We start from the raw sequence: 25118 nt of genomic DNA, 5'->3' as shown, positions 1-25118 counted from the left end.
TGCCATCAGTGAAATTAAATATGTGGGAGGCATCAATATACAATTCAGAACTTCCCAGTCTGCATCATCTATTTTCCCTTCAACCTCAATTCTGCATCACGTCAGAGTTGACCTACAGTTACTCATATTCTATTTTCACTTTGGTTTTAATAGATCATGGCTTTAGTATCAGAAGTGGCATAAACCTTTTAAAGACTGTTTTGTGCATTGAAACAGTAAAACATGAGACCCCCTGACTTTTACAGTTTTTATCATTAACTCACAGGCTTTATTTATGTAAATCTTCATTTAGTTAACCTGTTTCTGGTATTATTATTCTCACAACAACATCTCACCTCAGACAAATGAAACTGATGTTTTGAGTCTTTTTTTGTTGTTGCATATTTTCAGTTATTCCACTAAGGTGTTAATGCAGCAGTCTAAAATATGCATAAAGACAGGTGGATGGAAACCCAGCTACTGAGTATAATTCATGCTTTTCACTCAGAAACATTTTGCATACACTGCGTCTCTTCCTCTAGTGAGAGCTGCTGCCCACACACTTACTGCTTCGGCATCAAACTAGTGACAAGCTGAAGGCAAGACAACACACACATGAACACACACACACACACACACACTTTAACAGAGAGGGATGATGATGATGGAGGTGAAGAGGTGACATGGATTCATGTTGATCGCTCAGAGGCTGAGTTGGAAAAACTGAGATGGAAACAAACGAGTGGGAGAAAAAGAGACTGAGACTCACAACTCTCACACTCGCACACACACGCACACTATAAAACACGTATGTACATGAACACACACACTTGTTCAGCCCGGCAATCATAAAGAGATGAAATGAATTCCTATTTCTTTTTTTTGTTTGTTGATAATAACAAGCCAAGGATCCCTGTGTGTGAAGTGTGTGTGTGTGTGAAGTGTGTGTGTGTGTGTGTGGTAAATTTCAAACAGCAACTCTGACACCTGGTTGTCAGAGTTGGACAGTCAGAGGACCATGACCAAATAAGTCCGACTAAGCAGTTGTCAAACTGAGAGCACTAAGGTGTATAATTCTGTCTTACCTTCAGCAGATCTTTGGGGAAGTCTTTTCCATCGTTGAGACCTTCCAGGTTGGTAATGAACTGACTGCATGACATCCTCTTCCCAATGTTCTACACACACACACACAGACACAGACACACACACACACACACACACACATACACACACACACACACACACACAGACACACAGACACACACACAGACACACACACACACAGACACAAAAACCCCCACAGATAAACAAAATATATCTCCCCATTTGCATTTTAAGATTGTATTTTAATGAAGTTGGGGTGTACAATGGTCTGACTATTAGTTCCTCACTACGCTTAAACCTACATTTTCCAATGATTTATTTGTAAGGAGTCTATTCTTTATAAATGTGTTGGCAAGTATCTAGATGAGAGATGTGGCAGTTTGTTACACCTCTGTGGCTGTGACAAGACACAGAAAAGAAGTGATATTCTGCCATGGCGCTACTCATGCGAGTATAAAGACGGGATCATTTGTGTTTATTTGCATTGATTATTAATCACAACCTGCAAATAGGTCACTCATACCAATTCACAGACTGATGTACATTTTCCATCAGTATAATAACAATCTTATTCATACACATTAACACTCTGCAGATGAAGCAGCGTGAGCAACTTGATGTTAAGCATCTTGCCCAAGAAAATTCAGACATATGGCTGCAGGAGCTGGGGATCTAACCCCCAACCTTCTGGTTGAGAGACGCGACTCTACCTACTGAGCGACAGCCTCCGCTGTGCAGCATGAAGAAATCTTTGCTTTTTAAAGCTCTTCAAGATGTGATAGGTAGGCTTGAGTTCATTTCGAGATAATCTGATTTCATCTCATGAGGTCTGGTCCGCTTTATGCTACAATGTATCACAAGTTGGGGCTTTAATTCAATTGTTTTCTAATCCTACTGTAAGAAGACACAAATTTGCAGTGTTGCAGGGAAATATCCTGTGTCTGATCTTAAAGTACATCCATAGAAGAAACACAGAGTTGAGAGTTTAAGATATTTAAAACATGTATCCGTATCCACATATCTTCAAATTGGAGATGGATTAAATCTGTGATGTATTAAAGGATGAAAAGTTCTCTATATGGGAATCTTCTTCTGCTAAATAAACAATTTATTAGAAGATTACTACACAAAGTAAACAATATTTTTCTATTTACTTTGGTTTGGTATTTGCTAAAGGAGGCTGAACAGTCAGCTGACCTTCATGTTATTTAATTAAGAACTTATAAACATGATTGTGTCTTAGCTGTGACAGTGTCACGCCTGCTCTATCACTCACACACATAGGAAGTGTGCGGGACTGTTGCTCCGTGTTATAGGACAGCTTGTCGCCTTGGCAACAGTCACCTCTTCCTTAAGCAAGTTGACCAGAGTGGCATGACTTCAGTGACAGCCTGTGCAGAGTTCACACTGTGATGTTACTCAGATTAATTATCACGAGATCACTCAGTGTGAATATCAACACTGAGCTAATCTCCATGGTAACGGGGCACACTTTAACTGCTCAGGAGGACAGTGACGAGTGGTTGAGAGCTCAGGAAGAAAACTCCTGTACGCAATCTAAATAGAACTTTTCGTTGAATTGATGATCATGCTTTTCCGCTGATCTGATAATTAGGTAACAAAAATAACACGAAACATAACAATCTGGAGTTATTTTACTTGCGATCTTCTCGATGCTCTGTTTTGATTTACACAAAAAGCTGATTATTAAATAACAAAAAATTCAATAAATTGTGACTTACATTTCCATGGAGGTCTGTGTTCAGCAGCATGACAGCACATGTCAAAGTATGGACGCTGTCTGAGAGACACACAGGTGAGAGACAGACAGGTTAGAGACAAAAATGTACGAGACAGGTTAGAGACAGACAGATTAGAGACAAACATGTAAGAGATAAACATATAAGAGACAAACATGTAAGAGACAGACATGTAAGAGACAGACAGATTAGAGACAGACATGTAAGAGACAGACAGATTAGAGACAAACATGTAAGAGACAGACATGTAAGAGACAGACATGTAAGAGACAGACAGATTAGAGACAGACAGATTAGAGACAGACATGTAAGAGACAGACATGTAAGAGACAGACAGATTAGAGACAGACAGATTAGAGACAAACATGTAAGAGACAGACATGTAAGAGACAGACATGTAAGAGACAGACAGATTAGAGACAGACAGATTAGAGACAGACATGTAAGAGACAGACAGATTAGAGACAGACAGATTAGAGACAGACAGGTTAGAGACAGGCAGGTTAGAGACAGACAGGTTAGAGACAGACATGTAAGAGACAGACAGGTTAGAGACAGACAGATTAGAGACAGACAGATTAGAGACAGACAGATTAGAGACAGACAGGTTAGAGACAGACAGATTAGAGACAGACAGGTTAGAGACAGACAGATTAGAGACAGACAGATTAGAGACAGACACAGGGACTGGCAGACAGGCAGGGAGATAAATGTTATGATGAGTGGTATGAGGAGACAGACATGTAAGAGACAGACAGGTACCTTCAGTGGTCACACTCTCTGGGTTACACTGCCTATATCTCCTGGAGAACTGAGCGAGGACTCTCTCTCTCTCCTGAGTTTCTCCCATCAGAGCAAACTTTCTCAGAAATGTCCTGAAAACACAAAAACGTGTTTATCAACCTGCTCACTGGTCATCACCACACAGTCAAGGAGCTCTGGGAGTTGTTGTGATTTATCTGATGCAGGCCTCTTGAACTCGTCATGATGATTCCACCAGGAAAACATGTGGGTTAGTTAGTAATCTATTAAAATAGAAAGTAGAGCAGAACTGACCTGAGTGCTTGATCGATGGTCAGACCCTTGAAGTTAAAGTTACTGAGATATTCCTCTGCCACCATCTGACTGAACTCATTACTGCAGACGGACAAAAAGACAGAACAGTGATTATAGCAACTCTCTATTAGGACATGTTGTGTTTGAAACAAGGACAAACAAACACACTGACTTCTTGCTGAGATGTCGAGCCACGTCAGACTTCCTGAAGCCCTCAAGGTTGTAGAGCCGCTTGGCAAGACGTTTTGCTGCCTGTAGGTCAGGCTTTGTGCCGTTTGCCAGTGCATCGTCGCTACCACCGAGCGCCAGGCGCTCTGCCACATCTGCCTGCGGGTACAGCAGCTCGGGCAGGTTGTTCACTGGGCGCTCCCTGAAAAAAAGACAATCACATATACATATTTCATTCACACATTATTTCTGGACTTTCAGGTCCCCTTTTTGTTCTGTGGAGGAACAAAAGCAACAGTATTTCTGGTTCCTGTACTGAGAGTTCTTCTGTTAAAGTAGACCGTGCCAGGAAAAAATAACAGTGATTACACTAATTTAATGTTCAAATGTTATTTTATTTTTCACATTCAAGTTCTGTCATTACTTACAAATGCCAACAGCCACAACAGCCAAGCCATTCCATTCCTGTTTGGTAACAGGGCTGAGCCCTCTCTCTGTGTCAGATCCCAGAGTATCTGTAGTTTACGCTTGAAAGTGCAACCTGGAGTTTAGATTCACAGCTGTGTTCCTGTTTGAACTCTCAGACATCCCCCGTCCCACCTCAGATCAAACATGTGTTTGGTCACTGTGATCATGTTTAAACTTCACTGTGCAGAATAATGTAAATGATAAAGAAGAAAATGACAAATGTTAGGACAGAACAGCTAGTTTGGGATGCATCATCGTAACACACAGCGAAAACTTGAGACAAAAGACTGAAAATGGAATAGTTATAAAAGTGAGAAGCATCTTGTGTCCGTCAGGTTAAGTCTTAGATTCTGGATTGCTGAATGAATAATATGTTGTTGTAAATTTCAGAATATTTAAAGAAATAATTTTTTATGAAGAGCAGCATTTTTTCAAATGTTTTAATAACTTGTAGGGGGATGTTTAAGTAAACTGGACCTTTCCTGCTGCTTCAAATTCACAGCTTCTTCCCTAACTGAGATTATTTTTAAATTCAGACACACAAACCAACACCAATTACGCTCTTTTTTGGCTTACTTACAGCTTATCTGACACTTTGTCATGTTGACTCGAGAAATTAACATCAACTGCTGGCAAAACATAAGAAGCCTTTACCTGAATATTTACTTAGTTAAGCTTCCAACATGGTTAATAGCATCATGGTTAAGCTTTTTGAAGCCCTTTGTATCAGAACTCAGTCATAAAGTCATTCTGTTAATATTAGCATGAAAGTTTGAACCAGACAAAAATCTGAGGGATCTACAGCATCACCAGAAAATTAACATCTCAGGTCTAAGGTCACAACACTGTAAATGACAAACTGTGTGTTTGTATTATTTGTTATTATATGCTTTGGCAATGTATGTTCACATTCATGCCAATAAAGCTATTGGAATATGAATTGAGAGAGAGAGAAAGTGTCGATTCACGATTATCCAGATTACTTTGCATACATTTCATATTACTAATGTATAAAATCATATGGTCTTCAGCAAATTAAAAGTGTTTCATTGCTACCTTTTTAAAAACAGAAATAACAAAGTAATCAAATAATGTAGTACCAAATGATAATGGCAAATAAGAAAGTCCATCTCTCCCTTTGAATTGGAAGAATTTTGGAAATTTGGCATTTTCACTTAAACTGTTCCACAATTAATCTTAATGAAAATAACATAAGACAAAGTCTGTGTATCTTTGATATTCAATACAAGCGACATCTTAGCTATGCATTCCCCTATTTTAAAAAACGCAGCCAAAGCCTTACTTATTCTTCGACCTGGTATGTTAAGCTGTGCTAATGCTGAGCGTTTACTGCACACAGGTGGGAGGGAGAAACACTGAAGTGTCTGATAGACGACATGCAGTCACTGCTGTTTGATTACGTCAAACTGAAGCCAACCTCACACCGCTACGTCGTTTATTGTCAGTGAATTCCTGACCAACTCGATGTTTCACTAACGCACTGTCCCTCAGTTTGTATGTAACAACACATCACACGTGTAGTGCTAGGCGGGGATCTCACAGATGCTGCATAACGTTTGTTGCAGACACCGTAGCCGAAACTTTTTTTTCCGGCAGGTTATTACGGACGTCGTATGGAATAACTCCATGGTCATTCCTGTACACCCAAAATGCCCCCCATACTGCCGACTTCACTCGTTTCTTCGGTGGGTACAAAGCTTTGCAGCAGTGTCCCTCTACCGCCATACAGACTGCAAATATGGAGCCAATGTAGCGTAGCCTCATACAGACGGCACATTTAGCTGGTGCACGACAGATGGTGTCACTCCGTTTTCGTTCCGTGCAGGTTGCACCAAAACTAAAGTTCCTCCTCCTTTATGCGAGTGAGAGTAGAAAAACGCTTTGTAACTATAGACTGTAAATGGTGTTACCATAGACTGTAAATAGTGTTACCATAGACTATAAATGGTGTAACCATAGACTGTAAATGGTGTTACCATAGACTGTAAATAGTGTTACCATAGACTATAAATGGTGTAACTATAGACCGTAAATGGTGTTACCATAGACTGTAAATAGTGTAACTATAGACTGGTGTAACTATAGGCTGTAAATAGTGTTACCATAGACTGTAAATGTTGTAACTATAGACTGTAAATGGTGTAACCATAGACTGTAAATGGTGTAACCATAGACTGTAAATAGTGTTACCATAGACTGTAAATGGTGTAACCAGAGACTGTAAATGGTGTTACCATAGACTGTAAATAGTGTTACCATAGACTATAAATGGTGTTACCATAGACTGTAAATAGTGTTACCATAGACTGTAAATGGTGTTACCATAGACTGTAAATGGTGTTACCATAGACTGTAAATGGTGTAACTATAGACTGTAAATAGTGTTACCATAGACTGTAAATGGTGTAACTATAGACTGTAAATAGTGTTACCATAGACTGTAAATGGTGTAACTATAGACTGGTGTAACTATAGACTGTAAATGGTGTTACCATAGACTGTAAATGTTGTAACTATAGACTGTAAATAGTGTTACCATAGACTGTAAATGGTGTATCTATAGACTGTAAATAGTGTTACCATAGACTGTAAATGGTGTAACTATAGACTGTAAATGGTGTAACCATAGACTGTAAATGGTGTAACTATAGACTGTAAATGGTGTTACCATAGACTGTAAATGGTGTAACCATAGACTGTGGGTGTAACGGAGCCTCTAGGATTAATTAACCGTGACTTTTTTAATCGCAGTAACTAATAGATTGTTAAATGTTTCCATTGTAACATTGCAAACAGGAAGTGCTGGCAGCTAAATGTTAAAGGTTTTGATGATGATGTAGACTTAGCAATTACATTTCTTATACAAATCATCAAGAAGCTAAAATATTAAGGGATACAGGTACAACAATGGAACAAATAGAACAAGTTCTGTTTTAGCCTTGCTAGCAAGCCACTAACTGAATTATCTCAAGAATAACATGTTTTTTCAGACATTCATGTTTCCTACAAACATTTGTAGCGAAGGGCAGGTCTCGAACCCAGGTCTCCAGAGCACTAGACGTGCCACTTTACCGCCATGCCAAGCTTGTTGGCATGGCGTAGGATATTGTAGGATATTGTTATATTGTTGTGTTCTTTTTAAAAACATGAGATTTAAACATAAATTAATGTATTTTAAATTATTATTTATTTGATTTAGCATTTATTTATTTTATTATTGATTGTATTTTCAAATATGAGCTTTTGATATTGCAGGTCCACTGCATGTTCTTTTGTTTTAAAAAAGAAAAGAGAGAAAAATTGTAACGCCTGGATTTATAGCGTTTTGTAAAAAATATAATAAACTTTGTTTTTTTAAATCAACAACATTGTTTTAACAGGATAAAATAAATCTTTGTAAATTTGTTGGTCTGGGTAGATAAATGTCATTTTTCTTAAAACAATTAAAATGGATTTATAGCTTTTTGGAAAAGAGCTCTTCATTTGTAATGACTTTTACATCCCACATCCACTATGTGATGAGTTTGTCTGACAAACACTCTACAGCTTTAAAAAAAGCGCTGAAATTATTATACACTCAATTTAAATGTTCAACAAGAAGCCAATGAGTTTTCTTCATTGCTATTTCCTTAATATAATCTTCTTATCTGAGAAAACCTCATCTAATACAAATATCTGCCTAGTTTATAAGATTATACTCGCTTTAGCTCCTTCGCTCTGTCTGCTTTCATTAGCTTTTAATCCACCAGACAGGGCATTGAGAGGTTATAGACTGTGAACAAATGAAGTGCATAGTCACGTTGACATACACTGGCAATATTACACCTTCCACCACAGTTATACATCAAATTAATTTGAAACAAGATACCATTATCTTTTTCATGCTCAGTTTTAAAGGAAGAATGTGACACATTTTACACATAAATACAGCAGAAATCAAGTATATTCTCTGTAAATATCTCTCTGAGTCATGCCTGTCTACAATGAGTGAGAAACGAGAGTCCTGCCGGCTGATTTATTGTCGAAGACGTGTTTACATTATATATACAGTACATGGACGGGGCGGCCTTGCGTATAAAGCTGATTTAGTGAAGGACTAGAGAAAAGAAGTGTAACAGAGCCTATTCACTGCCTATTTGGATGTCATGTATGTGTGTTTAGATCATGGTCATTCTGTGTCAATTTATGTGCAATATGAAGCTATGAGTTAACCTCAAGTGTGTTAACATTAGCCTGTGAACATAAGAATTCAGGAAACAGGCAAGTGCAGCTCAGGCCAAGGAATCTTGTCCGCCGCTTGCTCTTATTGGTGCTTAATTATGGTGTATTCTAATTGACAACCCCTTTAGTGCGAATGTGAGTGGAGAGGGGTTGGAGGTGTGCTGTTGGAGGAGAGCGGATGCTTTAGAATAGCGGAGCTGTCGCCAAACAGCAGTTTGTTTTGGTTTCATGCTGGAGCTCAAGGGTGACATCTACTGGATCAGATGTCACCCTGATCCAGTAGATGCACATTCTTCAGTAGCACATTCTTCCTTTAAGGGTCACATATTTGTGGAATAAACTTAACCAGAGTGGATTTTTAGCTATAAACTTCACAGACATGTTTTGGGGACCTCTAAGACTTATTAGAACTTGTTGAAAAGGAGTATAATATTTGACCTTTAAAGAAAAACTCAAGGTAATAGGTCGGCTTGGAAGCAGTAGCATTATGGGACTGCTGCTGATCAATAGCTATTAAGCTAACTTGTGTGCATTTGTTCAGGTATGCACATGTATGGTAAATGGCCTGCACTTTTTCTAGTTTTCTAATCACAAAAACAACTTTTACCCTATATGTCCCATACTGCTGCCATACACATTCACATATACTAACCACATTCTCACAATGATAGCTATGCCTTCAGGAGCAACTTCGGTCTCAGTGCCGTGCCCAATGAAAATTCAACATTTAGAATAGACTGGGGATTGAACCAATACCGTTTGATTCAGAGATGACTCACTCTACCAATGAGCTGCAGCGCCTACATTGGTGTTTGGGAGCAAATACATGTTGACTATGTCAACTTGCGTATTAACTAAACTAACTTGGAGAACTTTGAGAACATTGTAAATGATTAACACACATCACTGAGTCATTCATATTAGCATTTAGGAAGAACTAACCGCACAGAGCTGCTAGCATGGCAGAAAACACTGTGCTGTTACCAACAAACAATACAACATTTTGAAAGAGTCTCTGTTCAAAACAGACCATGGACTTTGAAACATTTAAAGTGAAAATAGTGGATTTCTATATTAACATTGTGCTGTCGGATTTTACCGTTTCCACTCTTCATTAACAGACAAACGGCTGAACAGTTCTCTTATGTTCCTCAATTCTGAGATATGTTTGATAGACAAATGATTAACAACCAGCTCAACCTGTCCTACCATCCAAGCCAAACCAAATGTAAAACACTGGCCACATGGCTATACTTAGATAATCTTTACTGATAAATGTTACACTTTTCTTCCATCATTTCCTCTGCTATCAAGTATGTAGCTCAGCTCTCATGTAGCTCTGGATTAGCAGCCTCACATACTGACGTTTATTTACAGTATAACTTAGTGTTTCTTTTGCATCAATATATTTTTATTTAATCTAACTTAATCAAGCCAAGGACAATGCTTTCTAGCATAACGCACCTATCTGTTGTTGGTGTTGAAATGAGTCCGTTCTCCATCATCTGTTCTTCATATCAACCTCCTTTTTTTTAAACCAACAGACTTTTTAAAAGAATAAAAAAAATAGCTCCAACATCAAGAGGAAATGAGTCAAAGTGGTGAATGAGAGTGAGAAATAGGGAAGTGGTGAAACCACAGCGAGGTCTCCAGCGACTTCCCTTCATGAAGTCCAACTTCCCTTCAGTGAATCAGGCTCAGTTGGGTGATTCAGGTAAACATTTATTTAAATATGTGGAAAAGTCGTGTCAGGTTTCACTGGAGGAGAAAATATCCCTGATTATGTCACTTAATGATGTCATCAGGATTACCTTAGCGCAGACTGCAACTGATAACTTTAGGAAGACACTTCAAACAAACACTGCAGCACACTATCCTCAAACATGTTAAAGTGGCTCTTTTACATGTTCAAATAAAGTGGCTTTTACAGCTGGTAGGTTGATTTTTTTTCTTAAGCCAGCCTTTTCCTTCCACTATGGACCTTATGCTAAGTTAAGTTTTACCTCGCTTTCGCCATCAATTTTGAATACAGCCCTGAAGCCCCGTTTGACCTAAACGTATTCAAAAGAGAAGAAACATCTTACTGATCTGTTACCAATAGACAGCTTATGAGCTTAAATTTAAATAGATCATTTTACTTGAATTTCCATTTATCTGAATGTTCAAAGGTACTCAGGAGTCTGCTTTCTTAAACAAATAACTGTATAAGAGCTTCAGACAGTGCAGAGAGTATCAGTATTCAAGCATACGCTGCAAGAAAAACTACAAGATGAATACATATCTAAATCTGCTCATGCATTGTTTTTTTCATTATGCCACCAGTAAAAAAGGTTTCACATTAGGTAGTACAAGAAAACATAAATGCTCATACCCATGTATCTGTTAAAAGCCCATATGGGCTCTAGCAGTCAGGCTCTAAAGTATAAAATGGCCTGTTCATCATATTTGGAATTAACATTTTCCTTTAAAAGAGCAGTCCTGTTAATTTGCTCTAAAATCTGGAACCTGTCAATCACATTCAAATAAATGAAAGTCATTCAAACACTGCCAATAAACATATGACCCAGAGAAGTAGTGGTTCTGGTGTGACATCAGTATTTCCGTGTGTGTGTGTGTGTGTGTGTGTGTGTGTGTGTGTGTGTGTGTGTGTGTGTGTGTGTGTGTGTGTGTGTGTGTGTGTAGAGACGTTAAGGGAACAAAGTTAATGTGAGTCCGGACTCCGGATGTTTCTGTCCACGAGTCCTTCCTCCACCAACAGGAGCCATTCATCCAGGACAGAAATAACTTCTTCACCAGCAGACAGGGAGCTTCACTCAACAGGACGCCAGGAAACTCTTGATTTTTCTATTTTTTTTAACGCAGCAGCCACTGTGGGTCGGCCCACGCTGACTGGAGTGGCTACTTCCACTAATTCCACAGATAACTCTCCAGATTGATGACTCCAGACATTTCTGAAGCTTCTTTAACTAACTAAACATGGCATAACAAATATTTAAATTTCCCTTTTTTAGAAGAAGTCAAAGTAGTGAAAAATCAAGTTATGGTCTCAAAGCAGATAGACGTCTGGCAACTATTTACTACTTGAATTGTGATGCTTATGGAAAAAGAAAGTTTTAGCTGTTGTACCTCTGGCTTCTATAGTGCCTGGTCAATGCCCTATCAATATTTCTATGTGCACTTTAAAAACAGTTAATCCTGGTAAATAATTAATTGTCAGTTCAACGAGACGTTAATGTAAATGTTGATTTAACTTAATATTTTGTGTTTATGTCCTCTTTACAAAAATTGTAAAAAAAAAAAAAAAAAAAACAATAAATGAAAAAAATAGAGAGAAAAAAATGAGGCTGCCTTAAAATTTGAAGTTGACTGAATTTGAGATGATATGTTTGTATCCATTCAGAACAAAAAAAATGTTATTATAGGGCTTTCACACTTGCAGAAAACTCCTGAAAACTCCTGAAAAACTTGTGATATTATCAGGAGGAGCTGGAAGTGTGAACCCAAACATCCAAATTTTTCACTCGGACCTCACCCAGAGTTTCTCCTGCCAGACCCCCTAGTATTTTTTCCCGTAGCAAGTCTGAGAGGGCTGATGCAACTGCTGCACGGTGCATTGACTGTCTGCAGGCGACCGCTACGATCTCAGTGCACGTTATTAACGGCTGCATTATGTTTTCTGTTTGTCAGTATGCTGTTCTCTGCTCTTTTGCTGATATTTTGAGTCTGTTGAACTACACGTAGCACTGATATATAGGTGAATATACTCGCAGTTACACTACGTATTAGTGGTGTAGATTTGAAACTGAGGTATGAGGGAAAGTTTGAGATTTTGGGCTATTAGCTGGATGTTTCCTGAAAGACCAAAAAGTGTACTGTACGTTCAGCCATTTCACCAGGGAGAGAAGCTTCAAAAAATGACCAACAGAGAGAGCAGAAGAATTTGAGTCAGAAATCAAAACAAAGAAAATGGGAAACAGGAACAAACAAGGGACAACATAGAAAGAGAAGGATCAAGGATAGGGTAAAAACTAGACTGTTTGTTTCCATTCATCCAGTCTGAAACCACAACACACAACCAACCAACCAACATCCAAACCACTGCCAGACTGACTAACTGATCAAAGTGGATTTATTATTCTGTTTGTCAAGACTTTAAGTACATGTCTGGTGTCATTCTATATTTATTTTACTGTCGATTTTTAAATCCAGAGACTAAGAAGGACAGCATGCTGGTCTGTCTCCCAGCATAGTCTGACATCCTGTCTGTGGCTATAAGCTCCCAAGTCTTTGGTTCCTTCAGAAGACTTTTAAAACAGCTCACAAATGCATAGTTTTATGGTTAAAAAGGTTCAGTTATTTCCCTTTAACAGCTGTTCACCACAGTTTTCATCAAAGGAAAGAATAAGCCCCTTTGTAGGAGACTTGATGCACATTGTTGATGCCATGGTGAGGGAGCACTTGAGCCAGTAGGACATGCTCATGGCATTAAGTCAAAATAAACTATAGTGTTCCAGTTGTCTGACCATCCATCCATCTATCCCCAACCTCCTCCCTGATGCTATGTTCAGACCAAAACATGAGCAGACGTTTTGCCTCACACATGTTCAACAGCAGGATCATTAATCTTTAATCCAGTGTGTCAAACACATCATATGAATACATGTCCTTTCAGCTACTGTATGTTGGAACACTATCACACTTTCATGCCTGGATCATGGCAGAACCTTAAGCGCACACAGCTAGATGACATTCACTGCCTTCTCTAGAAGCCGTGTCTAAATTAGTTTGACTTTACCTTCCTGCTTGGATCAGTGTTAGGATTTGAGCCATGCAAATGACTAAACGAATACCAAAGATTAACAGATTTTGGGATGATGCATTTTCAATTAAAAAGTCCAAAGAATGTCAAAGGAACTACTTCAAGATGCAAATGTTTATCATTCTCACTTTGTCAGGACCATTTCTAACGCCACATCTGAATGTAGGCGGTAACTCAGTATAGAATAGCTTTCACAATGCAGGGCCAAATGGCTTGAATCGACTAGAACAGTCTCCTGAAAGAGAGGAGACATAATTCAGTCCTTTCACTGGAGTTTGTCATTTAAATGTCAACATGAAACATTTTTAGGCCCGAGAAACGATTAATGCTGTCGGTTTTCTTGGGGCCAAAAAGAAACAGACGTGGAGTCAAAGAGAGTGTTTATAACTGCTGTTCGCTAGCAGCTCCACTCAACATGACTAATGTTAATTCACCGTCACTTCTGTCTCATGCCACACAAAGAGCTGAACACTGTAACAGGAAATGTTCTTATGACTTGTAAATGCTAAAATCAAATGAGTGATACTTCATAAAACTCTGATCGTACCCTCTGATATGAAATTTGTTTAAAAAAGGGAAGCAGCTCGGTGGTGAACAGAGTTCAGTTTCACATGTTCCACGCAGGCTTCACTGTGAAACAAGTGCTTGATCTATAATGGATGCTCAGAGGCAAACTTTTAACAGCCAACTTCCTCTGAAACTGCAGAAGAGATCCTATGCCTGCAGGGACATGAATTCAGCAGAAAGCTCTGGACTCATAGAAAAAACACAGGGAGGTTTGTTATGGATTCTGTTTGAAGTGATGCACAGCAAAGCCTCCTAGCAGAGCTGTGCTACTGCTGAGTCAGATCGCCGACTTCAAGCAGTTTAACACTAAAACTGAACCAAACCCAGAAAGAAACCAAGACCACCTTTATCAGGAGGATCCCAAGGCCAGCCTGAGGGTCACATGACCTCCAGAAATCAGTGGACTCTCAGTAATCCGGCCATGTTCGGGTCCTCCTCTGATATAGAGGAAATTCCTTCCTAAAAACATTACTGCTTTGCTTCAAGCCTCTTCCTTTCATCTTCTCCTCATTTCAGTTTAAAAACACAGACACACGCATCATGTATCCTTATTTAATCATTATGAGGCCTGAGGAGATGTGAGATGTTAATTCTGCATCAACCAGGCCTTCAACTAACACCATTTCATTTGAACAGCTCATTATGATCATGTTGAGCAACTCAGAAAACTCTTTAGGTCAAAGGAGTTTGTACTCCAAGACTAAGGCAGCCACCAGGTTTGTGATAACAGTCGTCTATGCAGCAGATTTTAAACTCATGTCAAATATGCAGTTTTGAAGATAAAACTCTAAGAATTGTTGTTATATTGTTACTTCTCTTATTTCTGTAATATTTAAAGATGTCAGTAATTTATTTGCAAAGATCACTCTGATAAACATTGTATGTGTATTTTGCCATAGCTGTTGCAGGAAAGTACTGTGCTATGGGCTCAGTTTGAAAAAAAAAATGTGATTGGTTGTTTTGTTTAGGACAATCTGTAGATGGCATGCGTAACTTATGTGTCAATGAGCAAAAACTTTGGTATAGGAGACAGTTTTACTGAGTGACTAACTTCGTGATTTCTGCCAACTTGAACATTTTTGTTCAACCTGAGCTACCTTTGGTGCATGTTGCGAGGTTTTAGCACTACTGATTAGTTACACATTTTCAGGGTTCTAAATTCAAGCCATTCGCTGTAGCATCAACATCAGAGTATTGGTCCCCATGTCAGCTGAGGGAGGACATTTGGCAGAGAACTGGAGCAGCAGGCAAAGTTTGGTTAATCACAATGCAAGGGACGAAGAAGGTGAACAAGAAGCAGAAGAAGATGAAGTAATGAAGTACTTAAAAAAATGACTTCAATCCTTATCGAAATAGATACTTTCATTCGGATTATTTATGCACCTGAGCGTGTAACAATCATATCTGAGAAAATGCCTTTAGTTAAGTTCTACCACCTTCTACCATCTGAGCTCTCTATGAAGCAGACGGCAGGTATGTAAAGAGTTAAAGTCTCTTTGGATGCTGGGATTCTGTGAAAGACTAAACTAATTATTGATTAACCAAGAATATTAATCAATAATAAAAGTAATCCAAAGCTGCAGCACTAGATGTAAAAGTGATGCTAGTTGTACATCTGTATGAAAAATTAACATTGCTCCTTAAAATTTCTCTAATCTCAACTTCTAATATCAGACTCACCTGTATACAGCTGGGTAGGGTGGGGCGTACATGTACCTGTCTTCCAGAGCCCCGCCCCCCCAGCAGAGCAGGTAGCTGGCCATGTCGGCTTGGCCCAGCCCACTCTCACACCCGGCCTGGGATGTCAGCTGCTGAGAGCAGCTGCCAATCAACCAACATCCACATTGATAGGAGGCGTCAACCGGAGAGACTGAGTAACATCATCCACATGTTAAACTGATGACATCGTAATATAATGACATCATCAGTTTCCAGCTCTCCCTCTGTCTGCCTGATTGATTTCTTTCAGTGGCAGCAGCGTCTCCTTTCTAATCCTCTTGTTTTTAGTCTGGTGCAGTTATTCCTTCTCGTTTCTCTGTCAGACCCTTTATCCTCCTAGTCCTTCTCTTTCTGGTCCTCCTCCTCTCTGTTTCTCCCAGACTTTAAGACTCTCAACACCGGCTTTTCTCTCAACAACTCCACTGCACAACTTTCTCCGTACTCTGCTCACACTCAGATCTTCTTCTTGCTCCCTCCCCTCTCAGCTGGGATATTTTCCTCCAGTGAGGGGGGAGGAGGTATGTGTTTCCTCCCGTTTGACCCAGGACGCCCCTCCTCCTCTTCCCTCTGTACTCTCCTTCCCCTCTTCCTCTCTTTGTCTCCTCTTACCTTCCTTTTACTCCATCGACCTTCCTGGAAGTTTCTATCTGACACTTTTCAAGCAGCTCAATAAACTCTCAGTTATATCTCGGCTTACACACGTGAAGATGATTTATTTCTCTGCAGCGAGAACAACAGAGAGACGAGCTTTAGTTTCTACTAATTTGGTTTTCAACACCAGCATGAAAGATGTGGTTATAAAGAAAGGATGAGGATAAAAGTTTCTTTAAAATTAAATTAAAGCTTAGCTCAATCTAATTTACAACATCAGTATTTTTGCTGGGTTGTACCAAAAAAAAAAAAAACACAGGAATCAGTTTCAAATGTCAAATCTTTGAACAGGCTTGAAGACTTTTCAGCAGTTTTTTGTTTTTTTCTATCAACCTATTAAGTAAAGTTATTCTGTCATTAACGGTAGTCGTTATTATAGTAGTAGTAATAGTAGTAGTAGTAGTGGTAGTGGTATGAGAAGTATTAAGATGCTACAAAACATCTTCCCATTTTAATTCAACCAGCAGCAGCATCACCCCCAGCTGGGAGTGAGCAGGTCAGAGTTCAGAGGTCAGAGCCCAGACAGCAGATGGAAAAGATCCACACAGAGAAAAGGAGAAGGAGGGAGGGGAGGAGAAGGAGAAAAGGGAAGTTTACTGAAAGGATTTGAGCTTGCTTTCAGGGAGTGTCTTGAGTTTTTCTGACATGAGTGGGTAGCCTTTTCCCTCAATCTCCTCTCAGAAACCCTACTGAATGAATCCATCTGGAATTTCCCTCTATAGGCTGATAAAAGTGTGTGTGTGTGTGTGTGTGTGTGTGTGTGTGTGTGTGTGTGTGTGTGTGTGTGTGTGTGTGTGTGTGTGTGTGTGTGTGTGTGTGTGTATTAGGAGGAGGCTCAGTACAATGTGCAGAAGAAGAAGCTGCTGCTATTGATTGTTCTGATCCTGTCTTTCTGAAGCTTGAATTCACGGCTTTTCTTTCAGGAAACTTTCCTTGCAGTTGTTTTCAACTTGAAACAATAAAGTTTGTGTTTGAATTTGAATTCTTGGTGTCCACACCCTGCTCAGGGAGTGGACGGAGGCCAAAGGAAAAAAAGGGAACTCCTCCAGACTGAAACACAGAAACCTCCCAGTGGCAGATTTCATTTCATTCCTTGAATATCTGAATGTGTTTATAAGCTGGGAGAGTTTCTGCTTAAAACACTCATTAAAAGTGTCTCTGTCGCTGAAAAACTTGATATAGCGTCAGCTAAAAAACACTGGGAAAAGGTCCTGTTGTAAATTATGCACGAGACTGGCTACAGCTAACACTTCACTAAAGCTAACTATTAGCTTCAACCAGACTGATAAGCTAAAACAAGATCTTTGAAAAGCCTTGGAAAAAGCTGATCCTGGTATGTTTTAGAGGCTAACTCACCAAGTTGGAGTCAGCTCTATGTCTTAAGAAGTTCTGAAAATAACAAAATCCTGATTTGGTTTTACAGACGAAGATGTCCAATGGAATGACTTCCAAACACTCACTCTGTCCTCTTGACAGAACTGATTCCCTGACACATATCTACACCATCTTCCACTGACATGCTGCTCGGAAGCCCTTGAAATGAATCCTCTGAATGTCTAAAATAAAACAATAAAGACACTCTTTCTCTACACAAACGTTTCCTGTGGTGATCCGATTTAAAGAAACAGACTGAATAATCAATGTTAAATACAGACTTTACAATGTCCATAATAGCAGAGCAGCAGAGTTTAGCATAACCAAACCGTTCATTACACAAAGACTTCAGGCACACAGTCAGTTGTCAGTTCAACGAGACGTTAAGCAGAACTGCTCGGTGTCCTGATTTTTTTTAGCAGGCTGAGACTCCTGCCATGTGGTGGTACGGTTTGGTTAAATTAAAAGAAGCCATGAAGAGCTGCAAGTCAATATGGAAAGGATGTGGAGCCAGAACTTATCAACAGACATCACGGAACAGATTAAGAAAACCAAAGAAACATGATGAAATGAAACATGTCCTCCTGAGCCTGGGACCTAGGTTCAATGTTGTGCTGTTTTTAAACTCCATACCACTGTCTAGATAGCAGTGTTATCTGTCTGATTCTGTAACACTCTTCATTACAACATCATAATATAAAATGAAGCAGGAAGCCAAAAAAAGGCTCAAGGGTTTGGAAGCATAAATAGCTTACAAATTAGAAGTGATGACCCTTTATTGTTGAAAACAACGGCTACATTTTTGTAGGGTATAGTTTCCAGCTTTATATTAGGGCATGTCTAAGTGACTGCATCACGAGTTACTGTTTGTTTACATACAAACTTAATAAGTATGCTAGCTAGCTGCTAGGAAGCATAGTCACCTTACTTTAAAAAAAAAAGAACACAACACAGCAAAGCGCAAAGCATATGTGAAGCTGATTCGCAGCAAGTTAGCAAGTCAAGTTCACAATTGAATCTGGCACAAAAAAGAAAACAGAAACTGTCCATCTTTAAGGAGTGCACATGAAAAATCAGTCTCTTTTGGAAACTGCTTACAATGCCATAAAAGGTTCTGCTGTGGCCTGAAGAACCTCTCTGGGATGGTTCTGTGAGGAAAATCTGCAGCTGGTCATGTGACCTAAAGCCTCCCTTCCTGCAACAACACAACTTCTCTGTCTTTTGTCTAAATTTAAACCCTGAAATCTCACGCTCTAGGAAGTTAATCTGGGGTTGCCGTAGTTACTGCATGCTGGCTGGGCACCAGGTTAGATTTTCACCCCAACAGGAAGGATCAGGTATGACAACAACATTACAGACTGGACGAATGAAGATGAGAGTGAGGAGTAAATTGTCTTCTTAATACCCAGTGAATAACATCAGCAGTGCCCGAAATTACTGTTTTTGGCATAAATATTACAAGCAATAAAGTGTGATCAAAAAAGTGAATTTCGTGATACAACTCCCGTATATCTGGTCTACCGTTTGATCTCTCTGCTTATATTTTGTCAAAATTCTGATGTTATGTGCACTTATCGCTTGCACAAATCATAATCTCAGCAATGTTAAAATCACAAACGATCTCCTCATCTTCCCTTCTCTTCACGATTTACATGCTTTCCTTTTGATCATCCGCCACTACGGCCTTAGCTTCCATTGCTATCCAGACAACACAAGCCGTGTGTGTGTGTGTGTGTGTGTGTGTGTGTGTGTGTGTGTGTGTGTGTGTGTGTGTGTGTGTGTGTGTGTGTGTGTGTGTGTCCAAGCTACATATCGGACACTCTATAATTAAACTCACATGTTGTCTAACAGCCTGGCGTTCAGTTGAGTTTAATCCCGAAACACCACAAACAAACTGTATTGTACTCAGATACTTGTGAATTGACTTGCTTCAAAAACAGCACAACCCTTTCGGCCCTCCTTATGGGGCGTTGGTTTAGCTCAGTCATTAGAGCAGATGACCAAAATACAGAGGCTATAGGCCTTGGCACATCAGCCTAAGGTTCGACTCCCTGCCTTGATGCAAGCCCCCCTCACTATTTATTCATGTCTCTCTTCAGCTGCCCTATCAGTAAAGACAAAAAGCAAGCATTCATTCTTCTTTCAGAAAGCTAAAGGTTTTTTTGGGGGGGTTCCTTAAGTGAAATGCTTTTCCAAGAAAGTGTTATTATGTTAAATGAAATGCAATGCTAAACGTTCTGACGACACACAGTGAAAATAGAATAACTGCCAACATATGCACTGCCTATGTCTATTGCAGCACTTTAAATGTTATACCCAAATCTTAACCTTCCTTAAATTAACGAAGACCAGATGAAATGTTCTCTCTCTCTTATAAATATACTTACTCTTCAAGCCCTCAAACACACCTTGAAGTAGTGAGAACCAGCCAAAGCATCCTCACTTCCACAAAATTCAATACAAAGATAGACACGCATAGAACTAAGTAAACATAAATGGTCAGTACATCATGTCTCTCTGGAGCCACCTTGTGCCTGGTGAGTGATACTGCAGTCCTGATACTATGCTCTTTTAGTATTCATCTAAAAAGTCATGTCAGATTTTAAATGTAACTAATAAGAGAACTGAGGTGTTGTGCAGAGCTGACTTTTCTATCTGCTTCTTGACAATTGGGAACTGTATTCAGACAGTTTTATATATGGACTACATTGTCCTGATTTGATGATGACGATGAGGACAACAGCAGCAGCAGAAAAAAAACACCCCTGAAGCTAAGTTTTAAAACTTTGGTGAAGGGATACATCTCCTTATCTATGGATTAAAATGGAAATGTCTCTAATGTCACCCTTGGAGTAAAAAGCTCCAGAGACTAAACACAACAGTACCCCAACCTGCCATCTGATTGTCATTTTTTTTTTATGAAACAAAAACTAATGTATGGAAGGATAATAAACCGAATTATTACACTTAACAGTCTTGTGTTATTTTAACAAAGGTTTGCTGAACTACTGAGGATAATTTGAACTAGAATAAAAGTTATCAATGGTTAATTCACTTTTTTTACATGGTACAACTCAGGAGGTCATAATGAGATTTAAGTGACAGATTTATGTTGTTAAATGAAATTGTATAAGGAAATGTAAACTTCAACTGGCTGTCCCTTATTTATAAAAAGTTTTTATATAATAAGAATATGGTTATACTGAGTTGCACAATATGAAAATAGTTCATTTGAAATGTTATTTTTTTGTCAAAGTTGCCCTATGGGGCTTTCTAACAAGCTAAAAGTGTCACTTCAGTGTCACTCACATATTTCTTGTTTTATCTTTTTTTCTATTTTTTTTATTATAGTAACATCCAACAGACAAACAAAAACACAAGAGATACACGGCACCTCTCAATAAACCCAGGACAAAACTAAACTAAACAACAAAAAACAAAGCCCTTCCCACCTCCATCAAACCAGTTCCAGCCCCCCACCAATCTTTATAAATGAAAAAGAGAAAAAAAAAAAATATATATATATTTTTTTTAAGGTATTTTGACATCCAAGTTCAATGCTAGCAGACTTTTTATTAACTGCTTTTGCTGGTGTTCTACTGTGAATTCTTGGTGTATTACTGCCACCTGTGGGTCAGTGGAATATTATGAACCAGTTTGTAATAAAGTGTATCTAGGATATGACATAAAGACTTTACTATTTCATAATCTGTTCAATGAGCATCTGTTATGCATATCATCACACAAATGTGTTGGCAAAAAATAACCACAACATAACCACACAAACAACTATGAACCTTGAGACTCTGGGGACTCTTGGGCTGGCAGCTCTGAACAGCAATTTTCAGACGAGAATGTCGAAAAAGTGCTTAGAGAAGCAAAAAATTTCCATCACGACTTTGCTGCTTCAATGGACACACACATAAGAACCCCTCCACATAATGATGAAGGACACAAACAGGACAACAGGAACCAGAACCATGGTCTGGATCTGTACCATAAGATCAGACTAACCTGAGGTTGCTATTGAGTGAGGGGACCGAGCTTGCTTTGCGGAAGCCCTCTTTGAGGATGGAGCGACGCCACGTCTCTTTCTCAGACTTGGATCGAACTGGAGGTCCGGAGTCGTCTTTGGAGCCACCCCGGAGCCCCGGGCCTGAGGCACTTAGAGTGAACGAGGAGCGGGACCTTTCTGAGGGGCCATACAGTTCTGGATGGGCCAGTGGGGCGAAACTCAGCTCGATGATCTGCTTGGCACTATCACAGATCTGACTCTTTGAAGGGACAGAAAAACAACAGTTTTATCCCCTGCAGTCAGGAAGCAGTGATGTGACTCTACTAGTCAGACATACCTGAATCTCTGGGGTGAGGGTGGGCAGGTCGAAGGTAAAAACAGATGTGGATCCAGATGTCAGAAGGTCCACACTGTCAAGGCTGCTGTACGAAGTGCCTTTGGCTCGATGAGACTCCATGATGCTTTCAAAATGGCGACTAAAGGAGTCTAGGTTGCACTCAGAGGGGCGCCGGGGGCTACCGAGGGAGATTGGAGATTTGAGGCCACCATGGGAGTTGGATGACCCATCCAACGTCCTAATGGGTAAATAAAACAGACTTTAAACTTTCAGACTAATTAAAGACACTTACTCATGTTCAGCTACAATGGGTGTGCATAACAAAGTGAAGTCCTTAAAATGAGTGTGTGACGTCTTACCCTTTCAGCAGCAGACTGAACACCTCGTCCTCCTCCTTGGTGGCTCTCTGTCTCTGTCTGTCTCCCAGCATCCGGACAGTGGCCCAGCTCACCACCCCTTCCTCTTCCTCCTCCTCTTCTTCCTCTTCCTCCTCCTCCTCCTCCTCCTCCTCCTCTTCCTTTCCACCACCAGTCCCGGGCTTTGGGGAGACTTCTGCAGGGCTGAAGCTGGAGTTTGCCCTGGCACTGCAGTTACTCCCAAAGGTTGAGTCTGCCTCACCCTCGTCAGCTGCCTCAGCTTCCGCCCGCATCACCTGCACATAAATGATCAATTAAAATACAAATATAATTCAGATTAGACAAACCAGATCAAATCGGTTCTGCTGACATCACCTCGTCCAGATCGGTTTCCCTGTAGCACCGCAGTGGCACAGCGTCCAGATCAGTTTCAGAGTATTTAATGGTTTTGCGGATGATTCCCGTCTTGGGTGTGGAGCCACAGGGTTGGGGTGTCACCAGGTCGACTTCAACCTGCTGCACCTGGTGATGGGACAACTGTAGGCTCTCTCTGTCCTGCCCCCTCCTCTGGTTTACTGTTTTCAAATGGAGGGAGGAGGGAGGGGTGGGGCTGGGTGAGCTGCTGGTGGAAGGAGTTGTGGCTGGACAGCCTGCAGGGAAATCAAAAGCAGGCTGAAATTTTACTTAATGTCTTTAAGATGGAATGTGAAACATTTCAATGTAAAAAAAAACAGATTTGGTGAGGCGGTATGGCCAGATGGAATGTGACTCACATCAGGGGAAACTAGGGTTACACGGTGGCATTAATTTATAGGTATAACTTCTTTCCTTTGCTTGATAACATCAATGATATGCTAGGGTCAATTAAAACAGGCTGTACCTCACTTTTATTCTGGATAAAGGCCATAAATTTCCACAGCCATCATTTACCCTCTATACAGATATTTAAAACTGTTTTAGTTCACTTGTGTTAAAGAGAACCATTGTTGAAGAAAAAAATGCCAAAAACAAGATGAGCGTAGTAGTGTGTAGTAACAGTGGTGAGTAGACACAAGACTGAAAAAGCTGTTCGGGCTCATGTTAAGCTTTCACTAATTGGCTTAGACGAAGACTGGGAGTTCTTGAAGCTGCTTATTTAATTGACTGAGAAGAGAAACAAAACATTAGTTAGACATATGAGTCCTTTAAACTGTTTGAACGTATATCTTCTGGTAACAAGAGATAAAGCTGAAATATCATAGTCTCCACAACTGATGCTGTTGCCACATTCCCAATGTGATCCCAGTGTTTCAACCCTTCTGTAGTGTATTTTGGGGCTCATTTATTTAATTTCTTATAGTATAAAGTATTTTTGTTGAGGCCATGTGTAATTGATTAGTGTAGTAAAACACAACTTTATAATGTAATTCACTGATTGTGGTGAAACTGGGTAATTTTATTTGTGAACTGTCTTTGTCTGCCAATATTTCCTGTCGCTCTTCAACGTTGTATCCCATTAAGACAATGCCAAAAGATAACCTTGAAATTTAAAAAACATATTTATTTAAAATATATTGTCTGGAGTGGGACTTTAAGTCATGTTGGGAAAAGAGTCCAGTTACAATGCAGAGTTAAAATAGCTAAATTAATGGATCAAAGGTTGAAACAAAAATATTTTTTCATTATAATTAGCTTAATCAAAAATCAGATAGAAACAGACTAAGATATAGATTAACAATTTCAGAATCAGCGATTTGTAAGACAAATACTTTCATTTTTAAAAAGTGGCATCAACTCCATCAAGTTGAAGGTCCATAAAAATCAACACATTTGGAACATTTCATGTGGCTGTGGGTGTCATCAGGAAAGAAAAAGGTATATGAAATCCTACTTTCTATAACTGATTGAACCTTCACCACATGTCAGAATAAAACTTAATTTTATGCTTATAATTGCGACTTTGAAGCTTTGGTGTTATAATTCTACTTGTGTAAAAATTACAATATTTTGTTTGATTAAATGTTGTTGGAAATGATAACAGAATTGTAAAAACTACAGGAAAAACAAATTAAAAAACAGTCATCAGCAGCACCTGCAGTACCTTTAATGCGGCGACTCTCCTCAGCTGGTCCTCCAAACAGGAACTCCCACTTGGCTCGGGCAATCTTTTGCGATCGCGATGATGGAGTTGTTGCTGAGCCACTGTCCGACTGCAAAAGTAGGACAGACACAAAATGTTTCTAAAATATTTCTTAACAAAATATTCTAAACTAAATACATTTTCAAAATTCATAAAAAATGTAGGCAATATCCATCCACTCAAAATTTTTGTCACTCATGTCCATTGAAACCCATTGTTTTTATTGCTTTGAGACCAATTGTTTGTGTCACACTTAATGTTGGCAAGATTTCTGTGCCACTGTGTTGAGCCTTTCCCGGCTTCTCATTGTGTTTCAAAGAATTTTTACTGAAACTGACAGCTTGATGTTGGATCAGGAGATAATAAATGTCGAACAAAGCAACT

The 25118-nt window shown here is 39.4% G+C and overlaps 1 protein-coding gene across 2 annotated transcripts in view; it reads right to left on the bottom strand.

The window, feature by feature from the left end:
* Positions 1 to 25118, bottom strand: part of psda (pleckstrin and Sec7 domain containing a) — a 62526-nt gene that overhangs the window by 19771 nt on the left and 17637 nt on the right. For both annotated transcript variants that reach the window (XM_029275600.2, XM_065959826.1), the window contains exons 3-12: positions 24696 to 24804; positions 22991 to 23265; positions 22619 to 22911; positions 22260 to 22497; positions 21922 to 22181; positions 4072 to 4269; positions 3900 to 3980; positions 3606 to 3718; positions 2826 to 2884; positions 1065 to 1154 (exon numbers count right to left, since the gene is read on the bottom strand). In XM_029275600.2, the coding sequence (XP_029131433.1) occupies positions 1065 to 1154; positions 2826 to 2884; positions 3606 to 3718; positions 3900 to 3980; positions 4072 to 4269; positions 21922 to 22181; positions 22260 to 22497; positions 22619 to 22908 (1329 nt within the window). In that variant the 5' untranslated portion in view covers positions 22909 to 22911; positions 22991 to 23265; positions 24696 to 24804. The remainder of the gene's footprint in view (positions 1 to 1064; positions 1155 to 2825; positions 2885 to 3605; positions 3719 to 3899; positions 3981 to 4071; positions 4270 to 21921; positions 22182 to 22259; positions 22498 to 22618; positions 22912 to 22990; positions 23266 to 24695; positions 24805 to 25118) is intronic.

The sequence above is a fragment of the Labrus bergylta genome, chromosome 10 (genome assembly GCF_963930695.1).
Source record: "Labrus bergylta chromosome 10, fLabBer1.1, whole genome shotgun sequence".
Taxonomy (NCBI): domain Eukaryota; kingdom Metazoa; phylum Chordata; class Actinopteri; order Labriformes; family Labridae; genus Labrus; species Labrus bergylta.
This window is presented reverse-complemented; position numbering and strand designations above follow the sequence as displayed.